General features: G+C 36.4%; 1 protein-coding gene across 8 annotated transcripts in view; it reads right to left on the bottom strand.

Moving 5' to 3' along the window:
• The window catches only part of CACNA2D1 (calcium voltage-gated channel auxiliary subunit alpha2delta 1), a 337,271-nt gene that overhangs the window by 244,760 nt on the left and 67,946 nt on the right, over window positions 1-24,565 (bottom strand). For all 8 annotated transcript variants that reach the window (XM_036429577.2, XM_036429576.2, XM_036429578.2 and 5 more), the window contains exon 3: window positions 24,029-24,145. In XM_036429577.2, the coding sequence (XP_036285470.1) occupies window positions 24,029-24,145 (117 nt within the window). The remainder of the gene's footprint in view (window positions 1-24,028; window positions 24,146-24,565) is intronic.

The raw sequence follows: 24,565 nt of genomic DNA, 5'->3' as shown, positions 1-24,565 counted from the left end.
TTATAACTGACCTATAATTTAAACAACAGAATCAAGAGACAGGTTTTTATCTCCTACATTTCTTTCAAAATATAACAGACACTTGCTCCTACAATTGTATTGTGAGCCTGCTGGACTTCCCTGAAGAGTACCAATCTTCTTGCTACTACAAAAAATTGAAGTTCAAAAAAATTTATTTCAGAAAATAAACAGATAATATATATCAATCTTTTCTTGTCTGGCTCCAAAATTCAAACTGACCTCCCTCAGGTTGTTTAATGTTTTATGATACAGTTTCTAAGGAGCCGGCCTCAAAGATTCCTTCAGATAGAAGACAAGAGCATTCCGTGTTTACTATATACCAGGCAAGGGCAAGGTGGGGAAAAAGAAAAGGCCAGAAAGGATCCAGCAGCTTAAAGAGCTTAAGATTTTGTAAAAGTTTACAGAGAAAGAATAGATATAACCCATGATAAAATGCCATAGATGCTGGTGGAAATGCTTGTTCAAGCAGTTGGATTTGGGGATTAAGATATGAATAGCGACATTCAAGAGAAAAATACCTATGAGTATGAAAAGCAAGATAATATGGAATTAGGAGTTAACACTACATGTTTTTGAGAGGATGGGATAATGGAAAGTTTCTAATAAAACTGTATTAACTATCACCATGAAGAATATCCATTTTTTAAAATAAAATTAGGTTATACAGGAACTTTCAGATATTAAATTGCACCTGAACAACAACAACAACAACAAAAAAATGACAATGAGTGTTACTAGAATAATGTACAAAGAGATTAAGAGAACTGAACTGAGAGTTCAGAAACCAAGGTGTCATTTCAAATTAGCGTATTTATGGTAAAATTCTATATAATAAAGAGGTAATATGCAAATTGACCATCACTCCAACACACAAGATGGGTGCCCCCATGTGTTCAAAGATGGCCATCCCCATGTGGACGCCAAGATGGCTGCCACAAGATGGCCAGCAGGGGAGGGCAGTTATGAGCAATTAGGCCATTAAAGGAGGGAAGTTGTGGGGGACCCAGGCCAGCAGGGGAGAGTAGTTGGGAGGGACCAGGCCTGTAGTGGAGGACAGTTAGGGGTGACCAGGCCTGCAAAGGAGGGCAGTTGGGGGGACCAGGCTTGCAGAGGAGGGTAGTTGGGGTGGGGGGGGGGGACGAGGCCTGCAGGGGAGGGCAGTTAGGGGCAACCAGGCCAGCAGGGGAGCAGTTAGGCATTGATCAGACTGGCAGAGAGGAACGGTTAGGAATAATCAGGCAGGCAGACAGGCAAGTGGTTGAGAGCCATAGTCCTGGATTGTGAGAGGGATATCTGACTGTCCATTTAGGCCTGATCCCACCCACTGGCAGACATCCCTCGAGGGGTCCCAGATTGGAGAGGGTGCAGGATGGGCTGAGAGACACACTGCCCCAAACCCCCTCCGCCTCCCCCCATGTTTCCCTACTTTCATATTCTGAGTCCTGACTGATTATTGATGTAGCACAGCCTAGTTGGGGAGAAGGCAGATTAGATCATGTTTCAATACCTCATTAGGCCTTAAAACACTTTGGTCTTAATCTCATATAAAAGAAAGAAGAAAAAAAATTTTTGTCAAAGAAAAAAAAAATCCCCAAAGAGTTTTTATGTCCATAGAAAAATTACTTTGTCCCCTTGCTTATTTAATAGTGTGTGTGTGTGAATGTTTTGTTTTCCATTTGTTTTTGATTTATAAAGATGAAATGAACTCTGTGGACTTCTCAGAACATATTTGACTAACGTATAGTTTCAAAAGCACAGCAGGTCCCATGTATGGCAAAGGCAGGTAGGTGCTCTGTGCCTCCTATACCATTTAATAGGCCTATACAGATTAAAAGAGTAAATCTTTTTAAACATAATGAAGGGATCTAATTTATAGTTCACTCAATTATTATTAATGTCCTTTACACACTATTCTTTAATAACATATGTCTTCAACTCAGGACATTGACAGTTAGCATCAGTTTTTTATTTTTTATGGATTTCCAGAAAGGAGCTTCAAGACCAACTTTCTAATTACCAACATTTGAATTAACTAAGAACCTGGGAAATCAGGCCTGGGTTTCTTATTTCTCTTTTTGCGTAGTAGAGATTCCTTTGGTATTTCTAAAAATCAATTTCTTATCCATATAAACATATTTAGGCAGACAGGTTTAGCAGCAAGGCCAATGGCTTTAAGAATAGATGCTATACTCGGTTGGGGTGTTCTAGAGAAATAGCCGTATTGAATTATATTACATCTCCACCAAACTACATCCCATTACACAGTTGCATTTGTTTTTCTTTTTCATTCTCATACACATCTGTCCTATATGCTTCACTGAACCATCTTTGGGGGGGGCGGGGGGGAAGGAATGCAGCTGAGAAAGGCAACGAGTATCAAATTCAGAACTCCCCGGAGTGCTGACCCAAATTCTCAAATGATAGCATTGAAGTGCACTTTCTACTTTCAGAGCTGGAATATCGTATGATTTCTTAAAGAGTCAAATGTCATGTATTTTGGCAAGCTATCTTTGACAAGTCTTTTAAAAAATGATGCAGACAATTAAAATAATGGGAACACAACTATGAACTGCCTAATGACCCAAATATAAAGAGGTGAAGCTCAGAGAGCCACAAGGACTAAGAATAGAACTTGTTTATAGTCTTTCTTTTTACCTTGGTTACAGCCTTGCACACAGTTATGCTTTTTCAGCTCAGATGTGGAGCAGAGAAGTGGATGGTTGGTGCGTGCTAATGCTCGCTGTCTGCTGTATAAAATGTTATAAATGGTTTAGGTACAGTCTCCCCGAGTTGTTTTTTTTTTTTTTTATAGAGGTCTTCAAGTGCCATGGAATAAACATTCCTGCAGTTGCCTTCTTGACATTCATTCCAGGATTAGAACTTGTGTATGTTATTAAATATTTCTTTAGAAATAGTATTATTTTTTTTTCCTGGCTCCCTTTGGTCCCATCTCTGTCCTCCAAAAGTTATAATATAAATGATTTAAAGGAAATTGAGAAGAAAGAGGATTGTTTTGGGAGTTAAGAAACCTAAAGGGAAGATGGAAGGAGCACTCATATCAAAAGCTGGCTTCTTTGGCTTCCACACCTAGTAAATACACACACATACACACACACACACACACACACACACACACACACACACTTGAACACTTTAGCTTCTTTATTAAGAGTCATTGAATTGATATATTTGTTGAGCAGTCTATGCAGATTAAAAATTATTCCTACTTAAATATTTGTATCTCACAAATGTACTCTCATCTCTTGCAGACACTAGTTTAATTATTTCATATCTGTAAGGAATCTAATGCTAATTGGGCAGGTTTTCTTCCGGTAGGTATTAATTTTAATTATTTAGAGCAGCATGAGGCTCTTTGTAATTTCCCACCTGACAACTGGGACCCAAAAGAACAGCTGCCTACGGTTTTATGCTCCTATGAACACACCGGATATCAGAGTCAATAAACCTGGGCGTGAATTCTCTGCCTGTTTCACTGAGGTTAGGAAAATGGACCCTTTTGGGGGACTTCAGAGCGATCTGCAACTGAGACTGATGTCCAAGCCACTGTGCAAAGTTTGATGACAGTCATAGATCTCAATGGAGCTGCAGGAAGAGAGGCTCCCTGCTGAAATGAACACAGCCTCTGGTTAAATAATAAATCACAGCCATGTAGCCAGTCTGCAGCAGCCACTGCCTATCAGAAAGGCATCAGGACCACATAGTGCAAATATTTAGTTCCACACAGTTGTATATCTTGATGGGATCCAACTGAGGTAGTTATCTAGTTGTCTTCCCAAAGGAGATGAATGCTATTTATGTATGATGAATTAAGAGTTGAAATGATGTTTTTTTCAACTTATCCAATACAAATAAGTACAATGAAACCTAGTGATAGATTCCCCACATTCAAATATACCTCCCCTCCCCCCAGTAGGACTGTAAGCATCAAGTACCCAACACATACATAATTTAGCACAAACACCTTTTGACACTTCACATATTTTGTTCTTTTGCTAAAGAACAAAAGGCTTCCTGTATGAATACACAGTGTTGTATCTGCTCTCAGACATGCTAATTGAAGATACAATGAACCAGATGAATTATTCATTTTGAAGTTGCAGTTGTTTGTGGGTAAAACTGTGCAGAAACCCAGAATAAAAAGATAAGTACAAATGGGAATAGAAATGGACAGAGCAAAGAATGTACATAGATATATAATTAATTTCTAATGTTAAAGTATAATTAATGAAAGTGCTCCAATTAGAAAATTAAATAGTATTCTCAGTGAGTAAAGACATACAGGGGAAAAGAACTGCCATTTAACCTACGATAGTTAACATACAGTTCATTAATCCTGAATCTTGCTTAAAAATACTTGACCAGCTAAAGGCTCTAAAGCCATCCCTTAAAAAAATACAAATATTTACAGCCTTCCTACCAATGTGAACTAAAAAGGGACTACCTTTCTAGTATTTATAACCCAGGTAGCTAGGGTGCCCTACTAGTAGAGTGTCTGGCATTAATCAATGATCACTAAATATATTGAGTTTGAATAACCTTATCCCTGGCACCAAAAACAATGACATAATGTGCCTTTCCCAAGATTATTATTTTCCACTGAAAAGTTTTTGCTTTACCTTTCCCTTCCCTCCTTTTTGTTCACTGAGAGACTGACCAGTATCACTGTTGTGATTTCTGAAGTTTAACCTGAAAACACTAAAGAACAAATTGGAGCAGAGAGCGATTGGGAGGTGGAGTAGCATTTAGAAGTGGTCACTATATTTCAGGTGGGAGGTAGTGGATTTCTGGCCAGAAGTAGATTCTGTGGAAGGCACAAGAGGCCGGCCTAATAGAAACAATCAAAGGATGCCTCAAATATTTAAATGATGATGCACAGAAGGAGGAATGGTAGTTGCCATTTCAATTTTATTAACTTTACTTTATATTCTTGCTAATTCAATAATATAAAATTCAAGAAGATAGACCTTTTAGCAATACTACACTTGTCCAAAAATAGGCACAAAAGTAACAAAGATATAAGACCTGCTAAATTTGGGGGGCTTTTCCATAATTCTATAGAAAAAAATATAAATGTAGTATATTTCTTTTCCATTAGAAATTGCATGGGATATTTTATTGTTAATTCAGTTTTATTTTTCTCAAATAATACAAATGCTCAATTTAAAAGTTAATCAGCATAGGCAGTCATAATGTTAAATAAGAGTATACTTTTTTAAAATCCTGCCTTATCTCTTTCCACTCACACTTGATTACCAGAGCCATCCATTCTCAATCATATTGCCTTTCCTTGGTGATTTGATTCCATTTTAAAATATAACATGCTAAAACATCCAAATACCAATCAAATTTGTCCTATAAAAATATTTTGTTTTCTCATGTCACTTCCCCTGCCCCACCACACACACACACACACACACACAACATTTATTCCCTCCCTCATTTTTCCCATATAGGTAGTCAAAATTTTTAGGTAATTAAAATTCAGTGTTGATATAATTATGATGATATGAATATTACTTTATCGGTAAGGCATGCAGTTTACTGAGATAATCTTTCTGATTTCCCTGGAGTTATACATCGCCAGGCTCTTAAAGGAAAGGTCAATCCCTTCATCAGGTACTTCCCCTGACTTGTGGGGAAGCAGCTGGAGGTGGATACCTCCAAGGCATCAACCTGGGGGATGCAGAGCCTGGAAAGGGGTGGGAGGGTACATGAAGGCTTTCATTTGTAACCAGACTTTATGTACCTTAAATTGAAAAGCTCTCACCACTGGATAATATTGTTTAAAAAATCTGAGCTCGTGAACCATTTTCAAAATGCATCACTGATTCAGAATGTGCCAAGCATAGCCAGAAGGGTATGTAACAATATTGCCATGGTTTAAAAAATGTCAAACCCACTGCAGAAGTGACTACAAGTCATTTCAGAAAGAATTCTCACAATGGAGACTAGTGTTGCCTTAGGTAGTTCGGTGAATATCTGCTAATGTTTTTCAGTTGCTTGCTCTATGAATAACATCTTATATATTAAATGCATAAAAATAAATTATGTTTAGAAAAAATACTTTTAAAGAGTAAGGCATTGAAAAGCTGATTGCAAGTTCCATGTGCATGAACATGCTTGCTGATATATGGACTTCACCACAGGGCGATCAGTTGGCGAGCTGGTTATTTTGTTGGTAAATCCCAAAGTGTCAGTCTCTGTACAGCTCATCTCTTGAGCCAATAGTTCCAGAAATTAAGTCTCTAAACTCCTCTCCAGTTCTGGGATTCAAGAAGGAAGGAAACTGAGAAGTTCAAGATACAGACTTCCTTTAATCCTAAAAAGAGTTTCTTGGTTCAGAATAATGACACTTCTCTTATCTCCTGCTATCTCCGAGTACAGAGCTTCTTAAGTTCAACCCTGGCCTGAGTTCAGTGAGGGAAGCATTTGAGAAGGGAACTTCTTGTAAACCCTCTTAATCAATCTTTATGTCTTCAGCCATACCTTGCACCCGACCTTTCAAAATCATGTTGTAGCTCTAATTTTTAAGCTCTACCGGAGTTCTGGGACACAAATGGAATTTTTTCTCTATGTGGTATATATTTACTATATATCATTCCAATGTAGACACTTTTTTGCTTTTTCTACTCTTGTAAGTCAAGGAGTACTCTGGTCTGGTTCTAAATTTTGTTAGCAGCCCTTCTGTGACATTATCTTTTATAATTGCTATCCTTACAGATTTAAGCCTCTTTATTCCTTATTCTTATTTTAATAGTTTTGAGATAAACATGCTTATTTAAACCATCACAGTTAGTCATAACTTTAGTAAACCTTTACATTATTTTGTTTAATAGTAACATAAGCTAGATAATAAAATAACTTTGTGTTCATCATATGAAATTTGAATATTTTTGTTTGATGTGTCATATAACATAAATAAATTATATAAAAAATTTAACTTGATATCAGTTACCTTTATCACAGGCCTTTCTCTCTTGAATCAAGAAAATCAGAGTTATTTACACTTATAATTTCTCATTTATTGTCACTATAACTGGCCTTTTAGTCACAACAAAAATATGACTTTTATGCCTTGAAATGAGTCTTTTATTCTTAGGAGAAAAGTATGCTTATAAACAAAGATATTGATTAAAGATTAATAACAAGGTATATCATTTATTGTCTCCTAATGTAAAACTTATTTCAGATGTCAGGAAAGCAAGCATGCTTAAAATAATTATAAAATACCATGTAACAAAACAGATGATTGGTCAAATTTTGAGTGTTCATATACCTGAAGCCAAATATGTACAACAAAATTTAAACTAACAGTCGAGAAAATATCAATGCTATTGAAAGTTGATAAGGGGATTGATTACAGTACTATATTTCAGAGCTACATTTTAATTTATGTTTTTCTATCTATATTTTATATTGTAAATGTAGTTATATCATGTTTTTACAAGATGATATGTTCACTTTATAAAAATCTAAATATCACAATTGGCAGTATTTCATTTTTTCTTATGTCTGAGTAATATTCCATTACATATATGAACCGCATCTTCTTTATCAATCATATATTGAAGGACACTTTTGTTGTTTCCTCGTCTTCGCCACCATGAATATATCTTTGGGTTTAAATGTTTTAAAATTTTCTGGTAGGTACCCAGAAGAGGGGTTGCTGAATTATATGGTAACTTTATTATTTTTTAATCCTCACCCGAGGATATGCTTCCACTAATTTTAGAGAGAAAAGAAGAGGAAGAAGAAGAGGGAGAGGAAAAAGGAGAGGGAGAGGAAGAGGAAGAGGAGGAGGAGGAGGAGGAGGAAAATGTTGCTCCCTGAACTCATCCCAGCCAGAGCCTGAAGTTGCAACCTGGATATGTGCCCTGCCTGGGAATCGAACCCATGAACTTTCAGTGTATGGGACAATGCTTCAACCACCTGATCCACACCAGCCAAGACTGGTAATGCTTTTCTTAATTTTTTGAGGAGCCTCCATATTGTTTTCTACAGTGGCTATTCCAATTTACAAGCCCACCAGCAGTGAATGAGGGTTCCTTTTTTCTCCATAACCTCTCCAACACTTATTATTACATAGCTTGTTGATAATAGCCATTTTAAAGGTGTGAGTAAGGGATAATGATAGTTTATCTGATGACAGTTTTGATTTGCATTTCCTTAATAGCTAGTGAAGTTAGGTATATTCTGTGATGGCCATTTGCCACAACATGAATGCGCCTTGAGAGTATCATGCTAAGCAAAATAAATTAGTAAGAGAAAGATAAAACCCATGTGATTTCACTCATATGTGGGATATATAACTGAAACTCATAAACAGACAAGAGTATGGTGGTTACCAGAGGGAAGCAGGGTGGAGGGTATTAAAGGGTAAAAGGAACCAAATGTATGGTGACAGATTGTTTGATTTTGAGTGGTAGGCACACAATAGGATATACTGATCATGTACCATAGAAATGTAAACTTGAGCCTATATAATCTTTATACTTGAAATCTATATCATCTTTTTAATCAATGTCATCTCAATAAATGTAATGAAAAAAAAATAGTTTAAAAATCTAAATATCAGCAAAAAAACAAAAACAATTAAATCAGTTCAAAATATATCAACTGACGATAATTAGTATACAGAGACCGATAGCTACCAATATTTTTGCACACTAAATTAAACAACAGAGAAAGATTTGCCATTTAAATATTAGTTGCACAAAATCTTTCTGAAAAGTGAAACATAAGACATAATTTTTTGGGAAAGAAAACATGTACTTCAAATACTCCTTATTGCCTATTAAATACTCCTTTAGCCAGAAAGGCTAAAAAAAAACAAAAAAACTGAAAGACAAAAACTCTTAAACTTATAAGTTAAGGCAAAATATTACTTGTTATAATAAAAGAACAAATATCAGAGGAGAAAAATTTCAATCTCAATAACAAGAACACCTTGGGCCACCTACCCCTAAGATTATCCAGAAAAAAATTAAACGCTCTCTCAACTATGTTCTGACTTAGACACTGAACTTGGAAGGAGAGTTTCAAAATTTAGCAGGACAGATGTTTTAGTGATTTGCACTGCATGAACCTAAATGAGTCACTATTCCATAACACAGGGCAACTTTGTCACAGCATAAAGGACTGCAGGGTACGGGGGATGTGAGGCTTGACAGGTAGCTATTGAATAAGGAAGGCTGTTTCTGTAAGTGACCCTTTTAAAATAGGGCAACATTGCACAGCATCTGTGACATCTGAGTCAGCCTGCTCCCTGTGTCAGGCTGAAATGTTGCAGCTTTGAGCCCGAGAGCCACAGCTGTTATAGTGGAGGAAGCTTTGAGCTACCACAATGAATTAGCAGAAAGACACATAATTAAAAACCTTCTTGGAATAGCAGGGAGGATTTTGATGAATTTATAGAAATTTAGACTTTAATTACACATTTCATTTTTTACAAGTGTTTCTCGTTTTCAAGCTGTCAAAACTCCTAGACCCTGCCGAAACCGATTTGGCTCAGTGGTAGAGCGTCTGTCTGCGGACTGAAAGGTCCCAGGTTCGACTCTGGTCAAGGGCATGTACCTGGGTTGAACACCAATGCCTAAATCAGGATTTAACGTATCAATCAAAATATCTGATTCAACACTATTTGAACAGATCACACCACAAAGTGAATCAAAAACAAACATACCGATATCATCCAGGGCAGAAACCAGGCTTTCCCTGGCTAATGTTAGTCGAACATCATCCTCTTTTTAAACATCAGCTGTACCATAGAAATGATTATACACTTACAGAAACCACCAACAGCCTTTTGGAGCTCACTGCCTCTTAAAAATGCACCCATTATTTTCCTTTTTAAACACTGTCACTAGATGGAGAAGTAGAAAATTACTACTGTCACACCAACACAACAAAAATGTGCGCCGCCTGCTCCCTTTATAACGGACGCCTACTTCTGCAGCAATAAAACCCTGGCAGGTCCCAGGGATAATTCCTCTGAGTGCAGCTGAGGAGAAAAGTATGGCCTGCCTGGGCAGGGTCTGCCTTTATGTCTTTAAACTGCCCTCCTTTCAGTGTTTTTTTCCCTGTCCTCCTGTGCAGCTGAGAAATGCTGTTTGGCATCAGTGAGCCTGTCTAACGTATCCCTCGAGAGAGATACTAACTAACACAGGGTTACTTTCCTCAGGGCAGGCAGGAGGTGTCACTTGCTGCTTTAAGTTAATATGCTGATTTAGCTCCCAACAGCCACGGGGGCAATTGGTGTGAAATGTCAACTAAGGACTAGACACTACCATTTAGAGAAGAGAAATTGGATCGTGGAAGTGCAGGAACATTAAGCAGCACTGAATTTCCCAACCAGATGACTGGCAGACAGTTAGCATCATTGCAATTATAGAAAGAGTTATCCCCCCTGCACATTCCCAAAAGATAGCATCATTCTCAACATGATAAATCCCCGGGGAACCACTATCGGGGAGCAAAGGAATGATAGGGAATACTTTAAACAAATATACATTTTAGGAAGAACAAACATTCTGAGAGTTCGGGAGTTCTTTGTGCCCAATGAGATAAACTCAGATGGCTTCCATATTTTCCCTTTCCCACACCCATAATGCATCTCTCCTCCCTTGAATAGAGCAACAGCTCTTGTCCTTTAATCGTATACCATGCCCTAAATTTCTCACTATTTGTAATTTAAAGTTGGTTAATTTAAATAGATCTTAAGTTTAGAATTGTGAGTGACTCACTTACTCTGAACTTTTGCCTATAACCTATGCTTTAGGTGCTAATAAAATGTACTTCTTGAAATATCATCTAACTGATAGAGACAATACCAAAAAAATCATCGGTTTCATTGGATGTAACAAGAGTGAATATCTGCATGGCATTTAAGTTCAAGTTTACAAATAAGGACCATTCTAATTAATGTTGATCTTTATGCCACAACTGTATGTGTTACTATCCAGTTTCCTTAAAACACTCCCAAAATATATTCATTGATGGTACAAAAGCCCCAGCACAGTGTGTTGGCTTGTAGATACTCCAAAATAGTTGCTTTTCAAATATAAACTCAAATAAAACTTTTAGATTTTATGATCTCTGTCTATATCACTAGACAACCACACATTAATGCATTACCAGTAATAGCAATACTAGAGAACAGAAAGTCTATATCCTCTCTCCTTTGTTCCCTTCACTCCTCCTTCTCTTTTAGTATCCCTCTCCTTTTTTAAATTGCTTTAAGTTTTATATATGTCTTCTTTTTTCCCAATTGACCGCCCCCCCAAAACCATCCACACCATGACAAGCCCCCACCGCCCCAGTGTCTGTGTCCATTGGTTATCCCAGTGGTCGGCAAACTCATTAGTCAACAGAGCCAAATATCAACAAGGACAATGATTGAAATTTCTTTTTTGAGCCAAATTTTTTAAACTTACACTTCTTCTAATGCCACTTCTTCAAAATAGACTCACCCAGGCGGTGGTATTTTGTGGAAGAGCCACACTCAAGAGTCCAAAGAGCCGCATGTGGCTCGCGATCCACAGTTTGCTGGCCACTGGGTTATCCTAATATGCATGGATACAAGTCCTTTGGTTGCTCTCTAACCCCCCCAGCTCCACCTCCCCTGCCAATTGTCTCTGGATCTATTTTTGTTCATCAAATTATGTTGATCATTATATCCCACATATGAGTGAGATCATGTGATATTTATCTTTCTCTGACTGGCTTATTATGCTGTTGCAAATGGTAAAAGTTCCTTCTTTTTTATAGTGAAATAGCATTCCTCTCCTTTTACATTGTAATTAAAATTAAAATAAGCTATCAGCCCAGCCAGCATGGCTCAGAGGTTGAGAGTTCACCTATGAAACAGGAGTTCTCAATTCCATTCTGGTCAGGGCATATGCACAGATTTCCAGCTTGATTCCCAGTGTGGGGCATGCAGAGGATAGCTGATTGATGATTCTCTCTCATCACCGTGAGAGAATATATATCATTACCACTTCTTCATACACCTTATATAAAACAAAAATTGGTAATTTGTCATCTTATTTTAAAACAAAAGTACCATTCTAGATCTACATGACCTTGGATGATATACTTAGAACTTTGTAATCTATAATCCCTGCCTTATCATACTGAAGAAGAGGGAGAAGAGGGAACCAGAGGGTGGAAGGAGTAAGAAAAGAGGTGGTAGAGGAGAGTAAGAGAAAGAGAAAAAATTATTAAATGAAATAATACATGTAAAATAACTCAGCAGAGTGTCTGACACATAATAAATACAAGGCAGAGTGAGGAGAAATGCCACTATAAAGCTTCAAAATTAAATGTAACTGGATTCAAATCATTGGGACAAGTGTCTACATAAAATAGATATATTTTTTTTCAAATAAAGTCTTTATTCATGCATAAAAATGTTTGTTTGTTTTTAATACTGGAAACTGGCAAAACAAAAGATGACAATGTTACAAAACTGACAAAATATATCAAACCCCAATTTCAAGAAGTACAATATTAATATCAAATGTGGAAATATATTGTAAGGGTTGAAATTCATAAACACAAATAAAGGCCTTAGCCCTTGTCGTAAGCACTTAATAAATTATTACTATCCTCCTTCTATGTAAGAAGTTACATAAGCTATTAGATTTAAAACACTTTAATACTTAACCTTAAAAACATCATCAGTCTCTCCGAGAAATTGTGAAGATTAATTTCATTGTAATGGTTATAATTAGTGAGCCAAAGTATAGTCACTAACAAAGGCATCGGAAACTACATACTGTTAACATCTATATTGATTTTGTTATGTAAAAATGCACATTTGAGAGGGGAAAGTGGACATGTGCAAAGGCATTTAATGAGAGTGAGCACTTCTGCAAGTGTCAAACTTGTCTCTAGGACAAGTCTGCACAACCGGCTACTGAACATCCATATTTTAAAGAACGATTCTGAGCACATAAATATCACAGTGGATGATTTATTTCTCTCCCTTTTTAAGAGGTCACATTATGTTGTTGTGCTAGAGAAAATAATGGCATAGGCAGTAATGCACAGGGCCATAAATTCTCTGTAAACTCCCTGGTAGAAAATGAGTCATTATTATTATTTATTATTGGACATTTAAGTTGGCTGACGTCGAATTTCTGGGAAAAGACTGTGTAAACAACCAGAGGTGATTGGTTTGTCAGGCAACAATAGGCCAACATTTATAGGAGGAGCTGTAATTGGGGAGTAATGAGTCCAGGGACTAAATGGATGAATTAGCCAGAGAAGGAGTGGACAGTCTTTTGGAATGAATGCCTGGGCTGTCAAGACACAATTTGGTGCCTGCTCATAACGGGGTTTAGATGGTGTCAACTGCCCTAGCATACAAGGTCTACCGACAGCAGGATCATTCATGCAGTGCGGCAGGTTGGCCTGCTGCCCGTGGCTCCGATAAAACAGACAGGACAGAGCATAGGAGCAGGCATGTGAAATCAGGAACTGCAACTCTCAGGCTGTATGGTTTTTTAAATAAATCTGGAAGCAGATGTTTGACCCAGCCAGCCTGTTAATTTTGAACTGATTGTGTTGCCCAAAAACAAAATCACTAATCTGTAGAAAATAGTCTGACTTTTTGAGATTATTATAATAATTAAAAATATACCTATCACTTAAAATTAAGCCCTGCTTACAGAACCCTATTTAACTTATTATACTGGGCTAAATGCAACCAGGTCATTCCTACCTAATTTTTCAGAAGTCCTGTTTTTTAGTAGCACAAATAAAGAGAAGGCAGAGGAAGAGTTCGTAGAAAGATTAAAGATAATGTCCTTAAAAGAAAAATATAAATAATGCTAATCTGTTTTTGACTCAGCCATTCATTCCATTTATACGACTTATTCTAATAAGATAATCAAAAGTTTTCCCATATGTAAAGATGTGTATTGTTGTTTGGATCTATATGAGATGATAGATGTTAAGTAAACTTACTATGGCAATCATTTCATGATATATGTAAGTCAAATCATTATGATGTACACCTTAAACTTATACAGTGCCACAGATCAATTATATAACTCTGATCTTCAGGCCCAATAACACACCTACCTCATAAGGTTGTTCTGAAGATTAAGTTGAATAAGACATGTAAAGGAATTACCACAATGTCTAGCAAAAATGGCTTCTCGAAACTGAGAATCATCATTTGTCAAGACACTAAGCTATGAAAAGTTGATGATGTTCCTTCTACCCCTGACAGTTCCCCCAACACACACACACACACACACACACACACACACACACACACACAATGAGATATTATCACCAGAAGAATGCCAAATTTTAATGTACATGAGGAAAATAAAGTAAAATGTCTTAAATTAGATGAGGACATGAATGTTAGAAATCATTTATTGAAAACCAAGCTAAACAATAATAACTGGGCATTACATTTGTGGAAGCTTCATTACTGAAATATTCTAGGAAAGAAGAGCTATCTTTCTACCCTTGGTGGTATAAACATTCACCTACCTGAGAGGAAGTCAGAAAAACAAATTCCCAAAATTCCTTCAAGATGTATGGCTCTATGGTATTTTAATTAAATAAGCAGGACATTCTATTCTAATGGCAACGTATGTCAGGGAATGTTAAGGAAGGCACGGAAAACTCTTCTTTGTAAATGCGGTTCTTAGTTTTATGAGCTCTAAAAACTGTGAAGAATAGATTCAAAAGAATTATTGGGTATACAAAAACAAAAAACAAAAACCAAACAAACAAACAAAGCTATGTGACATTGGATATCTCACACAGAACTCAGCCTGCACTCAGTAAAAGTTAGAAAATGACTAAATTGAAGAAGACTTAGAGTTTTTATAATTATGTGGCAGGATAATCGGGGTTAAAGCTAAATTTCAATCGATTAAAAATTAAGTTAAACCCTGGTTGGTGTGGCTCAGCTGGTTGGAGCATCCTCCTGAACAGTGAAAGTGTAAGGGTTCAATGCCCAGTCAGAGCCCAAGCCCGGGTGGCAGGTCTGGTCCACAGTTGGGGCATGTGGGAGAGGTAACCAATCGATGTTTCTCTCTCACATCGATTTTTCTCTTTCTCTCTCTCCCCCTTCCTCTCTCTAAAAACAATAAACATATCCTCGAGTGAGGATTTAAAAAAATATATTTAAAAGTAAAAATAGAGTGAAGAATGTTTAGGAATCAGAACACTACTGGAAGTTCATCCCTATAAATGGTTTCCACAGTGCTTATCATTAGCAAACACTACTTGATTGGATCATCTCCATTTTTCTCGCATGCTATGGAGTTCTAGCTAAAGATTCCATTAGGAAAGTCAAAGAGGCTAGCCTTGGATTAGCCCTGTTTCTCTCTATTTTTATTCAAAATACCAATTACTAGCACATTTAGATCAGAACATTTATATAGTCCTATTGGGCCAAGTTTGCAATTTTTTAAAAATAGAACTGGAATGAAATATGGATTTTTGCCTCATTTGGGATTATCTTTTTAACAATTGCCATAGGTTTCATAGACTCTCAAGTCACCTGGTAAAGTTTAATGACTATCATTAGAGAAAGAGCACTGGATGAGTAGTTACTAATCCAAGTCCTATTCCAGATCCGCCATCAATCAACTGTGTCCAAGGGCGGGCCAGGCTTCTGAGGTGTCACTTCTGCAGTCACAGGGCCCTTCCCTCAGCTGGGCCCACCATTGGTTCAATGCTCTGCTGCTGCAATCTTGAAAGTCTTAATCGCTTTGTAAAAGGGCCTCATATTTTCATTTTGCAAATCATTTCACCTAATTCCCATTGTACTCAATCCATTCAACAAACCCATCACTCCCTTTTACTCTAATTGTTGCAGGTGCTATGTTATCACAGCATACATTATCTTTATCAAATTGCCAACACAGTAATGCTCTTGGTGGTACTTTAGATATTACTTTCTAAACTTATGGATTGTCAACTCAGGACAATGAGAATCACATTTCCAAAAGGGACTTACTTATTTTATTAGGAAGGCACTATAATTGTTGCCCGGAACCTTTTCTTATCTAAATGCCTTCCATTAAAAAATTAGGTGCACTATACTATTAATTGTGCTCTCCATCTTCAAAATATATTTGGTATCTGGCTTCTTCCAAAAGTGCCTATGTTCATACAGTCATTTAGTGCAGACACTACTTCATGGAATAGGGTTGGGGGGTAGGGAGGAAGTACTCTTAGCACTAAGCAATTTACAATAGAAAGTGTTATTTAAAAACACTTTACTATAAATGTTTAAATAATGTATAAATCAAAACAGAACATTATAAAAATTAAAATGCGGAGTGTGGTAGAGTTGAAGCATAGTTATAGTTATATGGATCTGTTGCTTCCCTCTTAGTAATTTAGGAGATCCTAAGCAGCACTTAATGTTTCACCAACTCTTCTGCTTGACCCCAAAGTCCTGTCATTATCATGATGGATTTAAAAATCCATAAATATGTACTAAAGTGTGTAACCTGAGAGAGGAAATGTGGTGGTATGTGCAGAGAATTCCATTTAACACATTAACAAATGGTATCAAGAAATACAGGCATCTCCCATTTAAGCCACACATACACACACACACACACACACACACACACACACACACAAAAAAAAAAATCAGATGTTTTGAGTGAAAATTCTGATAGCCTATCATTTATGATGGTAAAGTGAAGGGGAAAAAATCATGTATTTGCATCAATCTACACCCACAACCAACTTTTAAAATTCTAACTAAAACAGTAAAATATATACTTATCAAATGCAAAGGTGCATTAACAAGTGTAAGATAAGCTTTCACCTTAGAGGGTAAAGTGCTACAATCACTGTCTATTGCAACAGTAAGCAGTGCTGTTAAGATACAGGTGTCTGTAGACCTGGATTGGCTTCTTAGTGGCAGCGGAAAACATGCATGCATGTTACCCTCGGTTGGCACCTGGCCTGTTCTTCAAAGCATCTACACATGATTCTGATGTTCTACTAATTCTATTTTAAATCTAAATGAAGACTCCCAGACACCACATTGTTAAAAAAGATTTTTTTTTAAATACTGAGTTTGGAGGTTGTGTATGTAAATAGTTGACTTCCAATCATTAGCAAGAAACAAAAATATCTTCTTGAGAGATGTGTGTGCTCTGTGAAAGTTGGATTTCAAAAATCAAGGGGAGTTCTATTGTGAAACCAGCTTAATAGCTTGTGTTTTGTTTAGTGCTGAACTAAATGCTGCAGGTAGGTGTGAGATGCCTCAGGGCAAACAAAACAGCTGAAGATGCCATTTTATAGGACTTAAATCCAATGGTTTTATGGGACCCAACAAAAGGCATCATTAGTGTGGCTTACTTAGTTATAATAGTTATATTTCACCTATACAAAGAGATTGATTGAACAAATGACAAAATATTTTTTTTGGCTCAGATTACTGAGATGTCATAGATGTGAGATATATGGTGCATAAATATAAAAGCTAGATAAAATAAGAATTCAAGCCCAGATCTCTCACTCTGTATAAGACTTGGTCAAGAACTTAAATTTATTTGAATTTCAGTCCATGTTCTATGAAGATTAAAGGAGTTAATGTGGGAAGTTTCTAAACTAGTAAAGGCTGCACAGAAAATGTCAAGTGCCCTGTATATATCCATAAGTGGGTTTGAAGGACTTGTTAGTTGTGTCAGATTGGACAAATGTTTAATTACTTGAGGCTTCATTTTCTCATCTTTAAAATGGGATCATTTGCCGAAACCGGTTTGGCTCAGTGGATAGAGCGTACCTCTGCGGACTGAAAGGTCCCAGGTTCAATTCCAGTCAAGGGCATGTACGTTGGTTGCAGGCACATTCCCTGTAGGGGGTGTGCAGGAGGCAGCTGGTCGATGTTTCTCTCTCATTGATGTTTCTAGCTCTCTATCCCTCTCTCTTCCTCTCTGTAAAAAATCAATAAAATATATATTTTTTTAAATAAATAAATAAATAAATAAATAAAATGTGATCAATTTTACCTATTTTGCAGAATAGAAATTGTGTTAGAGATATATGAAAAGAGCCTAGCAAAAAGTGTTTGGGTCATAGCAGACATTCAATAAATACTAATTATGAATTTGCTCCTTATCATTAAAACTTCAAAAGCTTTCACTCTTCTCCAAACAACCTTTTCACTCACTCATGCCCCAACCTTGTTATCACCCAAAACTCTTTCTTAGTTTCTTAAATTCCCATCATGTACCACAATTTCTTATTTTCCCACTGTTCCCTATAAACCTACACTTTATTCACATACCATTGTCTTCTTTCTTATACTCATAAGTCTTGGCCATTACCATACCCTACCTATCAGAGTTCATGATTTCAAACATTTCAACTACTAGCAACTAATTCTTAAGTGTCCTTGATGTTTGTAATATTTACTCTGCCAATCTCAATCTAAAATGGATTCAAGAGTCTTTTCATTCTTCTACTATTAATACTGTCTCAATCCTCCATAGAAAAAGCTGATCTGATTATGTAATCATATTAAAGGAATGGAAAGTGTGTGTGTGTGTGTGTGTGTGTGTGTGTGTTAAAAATATGTTTTTATTGATTTTGGAGAAAGAGGAAGTGAGAGGGAGAGAAACATATATTGGCTGCCTCCTGCATGCCCTCTACTGGGGATTGAGCCTGCAACCTGGACACAGGCCCTAATTGGGAATTGAACTGGTGACCTCTTAGACGAGCATGGAAGGATGCTCAACCAACTGAGCCACACCAGTTGAGCAGAACTCTATGATTATTGTTGGGTTTTCTGTTTTGTTTTCTTTCTGTTTTGTATTTCACAAAGCAATGTTTTTCTTTCCTATGTTTCTTAAAATGGATTTGCTCTAGACTTTCTTTCCTAAAACTCACATTAAATCTTGTAAAGGTCTTGACATAGACACCAGCTGGCTGGATTAAAATTTTAACTAAGAATATAACAATTTTGTTCAGAGAGGCAAAAAACTATATTTCTTATCTATCCCCCCTTCCCTTTGCAGTCAGGACTTACTCAGTGAGATGCACCCAGAATGGGACTTCTGGAAATCTTTTCAGCTACCTACCTCAGATTTCTTGTAACATGAAAGAAAATATAATTTGTACTAATCACCCTTCAGCTGTATTTGAACACAATTTTAAGCCTTACAGGTTCCACAACTATCACAAGCAAACACTGTATATATCACTTTTGTACCTAAAAATAATCTCAGCTAATTAATTAAAATATCTAATTTGGGTTAAAGTGAAAACCTAATTTTAAAATTCATTTATACTTCCAATAGTAGCTCAGGACTGCTCCAGGTTGAGAAATTCCCAGGGTCTCTGTGTGAGGAGTTGGTAAACTCGCTCTCTGAATTCCTCCTCCTGATCACATCTTGATGGCACTTGCCAGCTCACAGGTGGAGATTTCAGCAATGGCACTGTGAGAAAGCTGGTAACGGACACCCTTTCTTGCTATGATTGTGTGTTGGTACACTCTGGCATTTGTGGATGTGCATCGCTGACTTACTCCTCTCTTGGGGTAGGTGCCATCCGGCATTGTTTGGGGGTTTCCAGAACATCTCACTATAATGCCACACTTCTGGCTGCCACTCACACCCTACACTTCAGTTCCCATCTGATAGTGTGTGTCTACCCTCTTTCTGTTGAACTGGCTTTGCCCCTGGCAGCGTGCCCTATTGGATGGAGTCCCAGACCAGCTCCATCAGGTACGGCTCACCTCTGCTTTGATTTTTGTGCCCAGTGAAGCCACCTTTCATTGCTCAGCCATCAGACAGATATCTCTAGCCTCCACACTTTATTGTTAGTTTCCAGAAGCATGTGTCAAATCCAAATAAATAAAAGTAATCTACATTTGACAAAATAGTAGTGGATTAGCTAGTCCCTTTACCACTCAGATTCAAGGGGAAATAAAATATAAGCAATCCAAGCAATCATCTCAAGAACATTTATACTAAGATTAAGGAGAAGGGTAAGCACATTATTATCTATGAAAACAGAAAAAGCACAATATTCCATACTTCTCCCAAAGAAATTTTTGTTTGTTCTCTTCAATCTGGATAAATTTATACCCTCAAGATAGATTTATAGCTAATAGTCAAGACACATACTTTCAGACAACTCTCAAATTCATATGTAGCTTAGCACCTCACTCTTAGAACATGAAGATATCTTATACCTTCTGTGTTTGTGTGTGTTTTTTTTCTTAATGTTAGGATGGCTCTATATTTTGTGTACCACTTACCTATACAAGACTTATTTTCACTTTTTCTTACTTTGTTTCCCCAAATCTTTACTATACTTATTAAATCATAACATATTTTATAACTATTAAACCCTCAAGACACCTATTAAATCATAACTATTAAATGCTCAAGACACCTATTCTTTGCATATAAGTATTCTACTTTACCAATAGAAAAGTGGTTATCCAGTGTGACTTCCAATTTCATCTATCTGCAAGTTTAATTATCTTTATTCATATTTACTATCCATTCTGTCTCAAGTGAAAGATAGACCACCTTTTCAAACATAAATTCATTACTCTAATATCGTTGTATGTGTTTTCTGGAACTATCCTTTAACATCCAGGTGCATGTGTTTTTCTTAGTTTTACATTTAATAGTTTTCTTCCTTTCTGTCTATAAGCATGTTTACATGTCCTCCATTCTGAGAAAAAGAAAAGGTCTATAGCAGTACTCCATTTTTCTTTTTCACTGTCCTACCACATTTCCTGAGCATATTAATTTCTTGCCAATTACCGTACTCACTTTCCAAAAACTCTTTAACACCATAGTCTTTATTGCATTCCAATATATTCTAATGAATGTTTTTGTAAAAGCAAACCAATGATTCCTAACACCCAAATACAATATATTTTAAATTCTTTGATTCTCTAAAAATTCCACATTTCTTTCTGATTCTCTTTATCACTTCTTCGGACCTGGTTTTCTGATATTTCTTTTTTTATTTCTGAGTTAAACCCTCTATAGATAAAGGCGAGAAATCTGCACTTTTAGCAAATTCCATATCAATGACAAATAGGGAACTACTGGCTTAGTAGCTAAAGATACTCAAAACGAGTTGGTTAATCAATAATGATCTACCAAGGGGGGAGGGAATAAAGGGAAAAAAATACTACTTTAACAGTCATTTGAAAACATTCATTATTTTCTCTTTTTCATGATCTAATCATAAACTAAATATCAAGGTTGAATTAAGAGGGAGGTGGCTCATATTACAGTATTAAAGCTTCATAATAGATTAGAGCAGCTTTATAATTAAAGTTACCAGGACAGCCAGAGGGAGACACAATACACCATAATTGGAAATGTGTCACTAGAAAAATGTGTTTATTATAACCTTGATCCTATTTTCTTTGAGCAAAATGTCTAGAGACCTTCATTAACTCAGCAGATCCCCTTGTCTGTGCTGGTTGGTGAGCAATAAGACCACTTATTTAATTCATCTCCATCTTTCAGGAGGCACCATTGGAGGAGGTTGGACTGTTTTGTTGAAAAGCTTTTTCCTATGAATTGTTCATTAACACTTGCAGATTTTCTGCCTTGTGCAGGCTGAAATAAATGCGAATAACAATGTTAAACGGTTGTTTCTTTTTTGACTTGAGATTGCTTAAGAATAATCCAACAATGTTAGCAGAATAATGACCATATTGAGCAGTGTGTGAGGCATAGGAATAGCAAAAAAAGAAAAAAAAAAAAGAAAAAATGCTCACTTAAGAAATACATATTGAATATATAATGGCTGAAATTACCAGTGGGAAAAAGCTGAATTCACGGACAGATGTCCTGAAGTGAAATTCCGCCACAATCTCATGTTATCTATACAAGTCTTGGACAAGAACCCTAGAACTTTATGAGTTTCCTCATTAATAAAACAAGAATGAACAGATGTCTAATGGGCCTATTTCATAGGATTCTGTAACAGCCCAAAAGCATATCACTCACCAGAATCATAACATGTTTTTATATAGTACTCACGAAACAAAACCAAAAACGACTTAAGTGCAAAATCTCTTTTGCTATAAACGAGGTTGGTTTTATGGCAAAAGCAACTAATTTTTTTTTTTTTTTACAGTGGTTTCTCTTTCAGCACTTTTTAAATTTGGTTGCTGGAGCATGAATAGAATGTCAATAAATAAATAAAAGGATAATAGTACAATATAAGCATGAATAAAATGTCAAATACTGAAAATGAAAAATGACATTGGTTGAAATAGTTTTGAGTCAAACATATAAACAAATGTAAGCTAAGCATGAAGCAACGAAATAAGTTATGATTTCATGTTTAATCATCAGACTATAAAAGTCAGAATTAAAAATTTAATGTTCAAATACATAAAACCAGTTTTTGTGCAGACATAAAAGCTTATCATAGAATTTATAATCATTCCACTAAAAATAAGAAAAAAAAGCCTTTCAGTTGTTCATTTCCTTTAAAAAAAGACAACTGAATTCTAGAAACTCCTAGGGAATTTCTTTAGTAGATATTTCAGAAAACAACCAGTTCAATTTACATGTTTTTCATAGATTTACATCTATTATATATTCCTAAGGGTATTTTCTATTGATAACCTTGATACTAAAAATATATTGCTAGTGTATATCTAAATTGATAAAACTTATTTGGAAATAATATTCTTGTAAAGCTGACTTTGTGAATACCTACAGTCTAATAATTCCACTATTGGCCCTATAGATATCCTTGCACTAGGTACCAGGAAACTTGTTCAAGCAAATTTAGTAGCACCAAATAATAATTTACCAATAGAGAATAAATGATATTTGAGATATATCCTCATAAAATAATACTTAACTATTTTTGGCTACAATAAATTAAATCTAAGTACAAACCACAAGATAAATCATCCTATAAAATAAAAGGCTAATACTATGCAAATAGACTGAACAGTGGAACAACAAATTGCTATGATGCACACTGACCACCAGGGGGCAGACGCTCAATACAGGAGCTGCCCCATAGTGGTCAGTGTGCTCCCACAGAGGAATCGCCATTCAGCCAGAAGCTAGGCTCATGCTGATTAGCCCAGAGGCAGTGGTAGAAGCCTTTCTTGCTTCTGAGGCAGAGCTAAGAACCCCTTGGTGGGCCTAAACCTGCAGAATGATATCCCCTGAGGGCTGGTGGACTGCCCAAATTTTGTGCACTGGGCCTCTAGTACAAACATAATGGAAGAAAGTTGCTGAGAACTACATACAGTATAATGTGATTTTAATAAAGCTAAAAAGAAAGCAAACTAGCAAATCTGACGCTTAACAAAACATGTATGTGAAGCACAACTACTTTTTAAAATAAAGAAATAAGTAATCAAATAACTAGAGTGTTGGCCACCCCTGGCAGGGAGGCAAGAGAAGGGGACAGGAAAGTTCTAAGAAGGCAGCGTTAAGGGTGCTGGCAATATTCGTGGGTTTTGCGTTGTACAATATATTTAAACATTATCATTATGCATCGTGACTTACATACGTATAAATACATCCATGTACAAATTAAACATACTATTCCTATGTATTAAAATCACCTAACAAATTAATAATTAGAAGTAAGCTGATTATGTTGGATACACAATGAAACCATAATATCTCATCTTTTTTTTTTTTTTAATATATTTTTTGAGAGGAAGGGAGAGAGATAGAGAGCTAGAAACGTTGATGAGAGAGAAACATCGACCAGCTGCCTCCTGCACACCCCAACCAGGGATGTGCCCGCAACCTATGTACATGCCCTTGACCGGAATCGAATCCAGGACCTTTCAGTCTGCAGACCGACACTCTACCACTGAGCCAAACCGGTTTTGGCAATATCTCACCTTTCATGCACACATTAGACGAACAGTTTCTGTGGTAAAGAAAGTATACTAAAGAAAGCCCCCAACTAAAGCATGAAAAATAAAAAGTAATGGAAAATAACAAAATGAGCGAACCCAATTTAAACTCACCACCAGGGCTTTAGATCTGTTGCTTAGAAGTTTTTCAATATCCCTGGCTGCGATTTCCACCAGCTGGCGTGCATTATTTGGTTCCACAGTATACAAATCTTGGTATTTCTCATAAATCTACATGAAAAGCAAAAGAAATTATTAAGAATAATAATTGCTTATTTGGCACATAAGTTCACATAAGAATGTATTTAAAACCATAAACAATTGATTAGAAAAGTCCACCCTTTTCTTCCTTCTCCTGGATCTTTCCAGGGTTTAGGTGTGTCAAAAATATGTACATAAATATTAGCTTCCTATAAGACCACCAGCTCACCAAAATAGTTATGTCCACAGGCTGTAAAACATGTTGAACAACAATGCTTTGTATATGCAATTTTGTGACTTGAAATTGTACTTTCAACCTCAAAACCTGGTATAACTGCCATCAGCATTTTAAAAACAGGGGGATTAAAGTATGGGAGGTCAAACCTGGAGGATATGTGCAGTGAACAAAGGTAGGAGGAGGGGGAAGAGCTAATGTATGGAGAGAGACTT

This window comes from Pipistrellus kuhlii, unplaced genomic scaffold, assembly GCF_014108245.1.
Source record: "Pipistrellus kuhlii isolate mPipKuh1 unplaced genomic scaffold, mPipKuh1.p scaffold_m20_p_10, whole genome shotgun sequence".
NCBI classification, from domain to species: domain Eukaryota; kingdom Metazoa; phylum Chordata; class Mammalia; order Chiroptera; family Vespertilionidae; genus Pipistrellus; species Pipistrellus kuhlii.
This window is presented reverse-complemented; position numbering and strand designations above follow the sequence as displayed.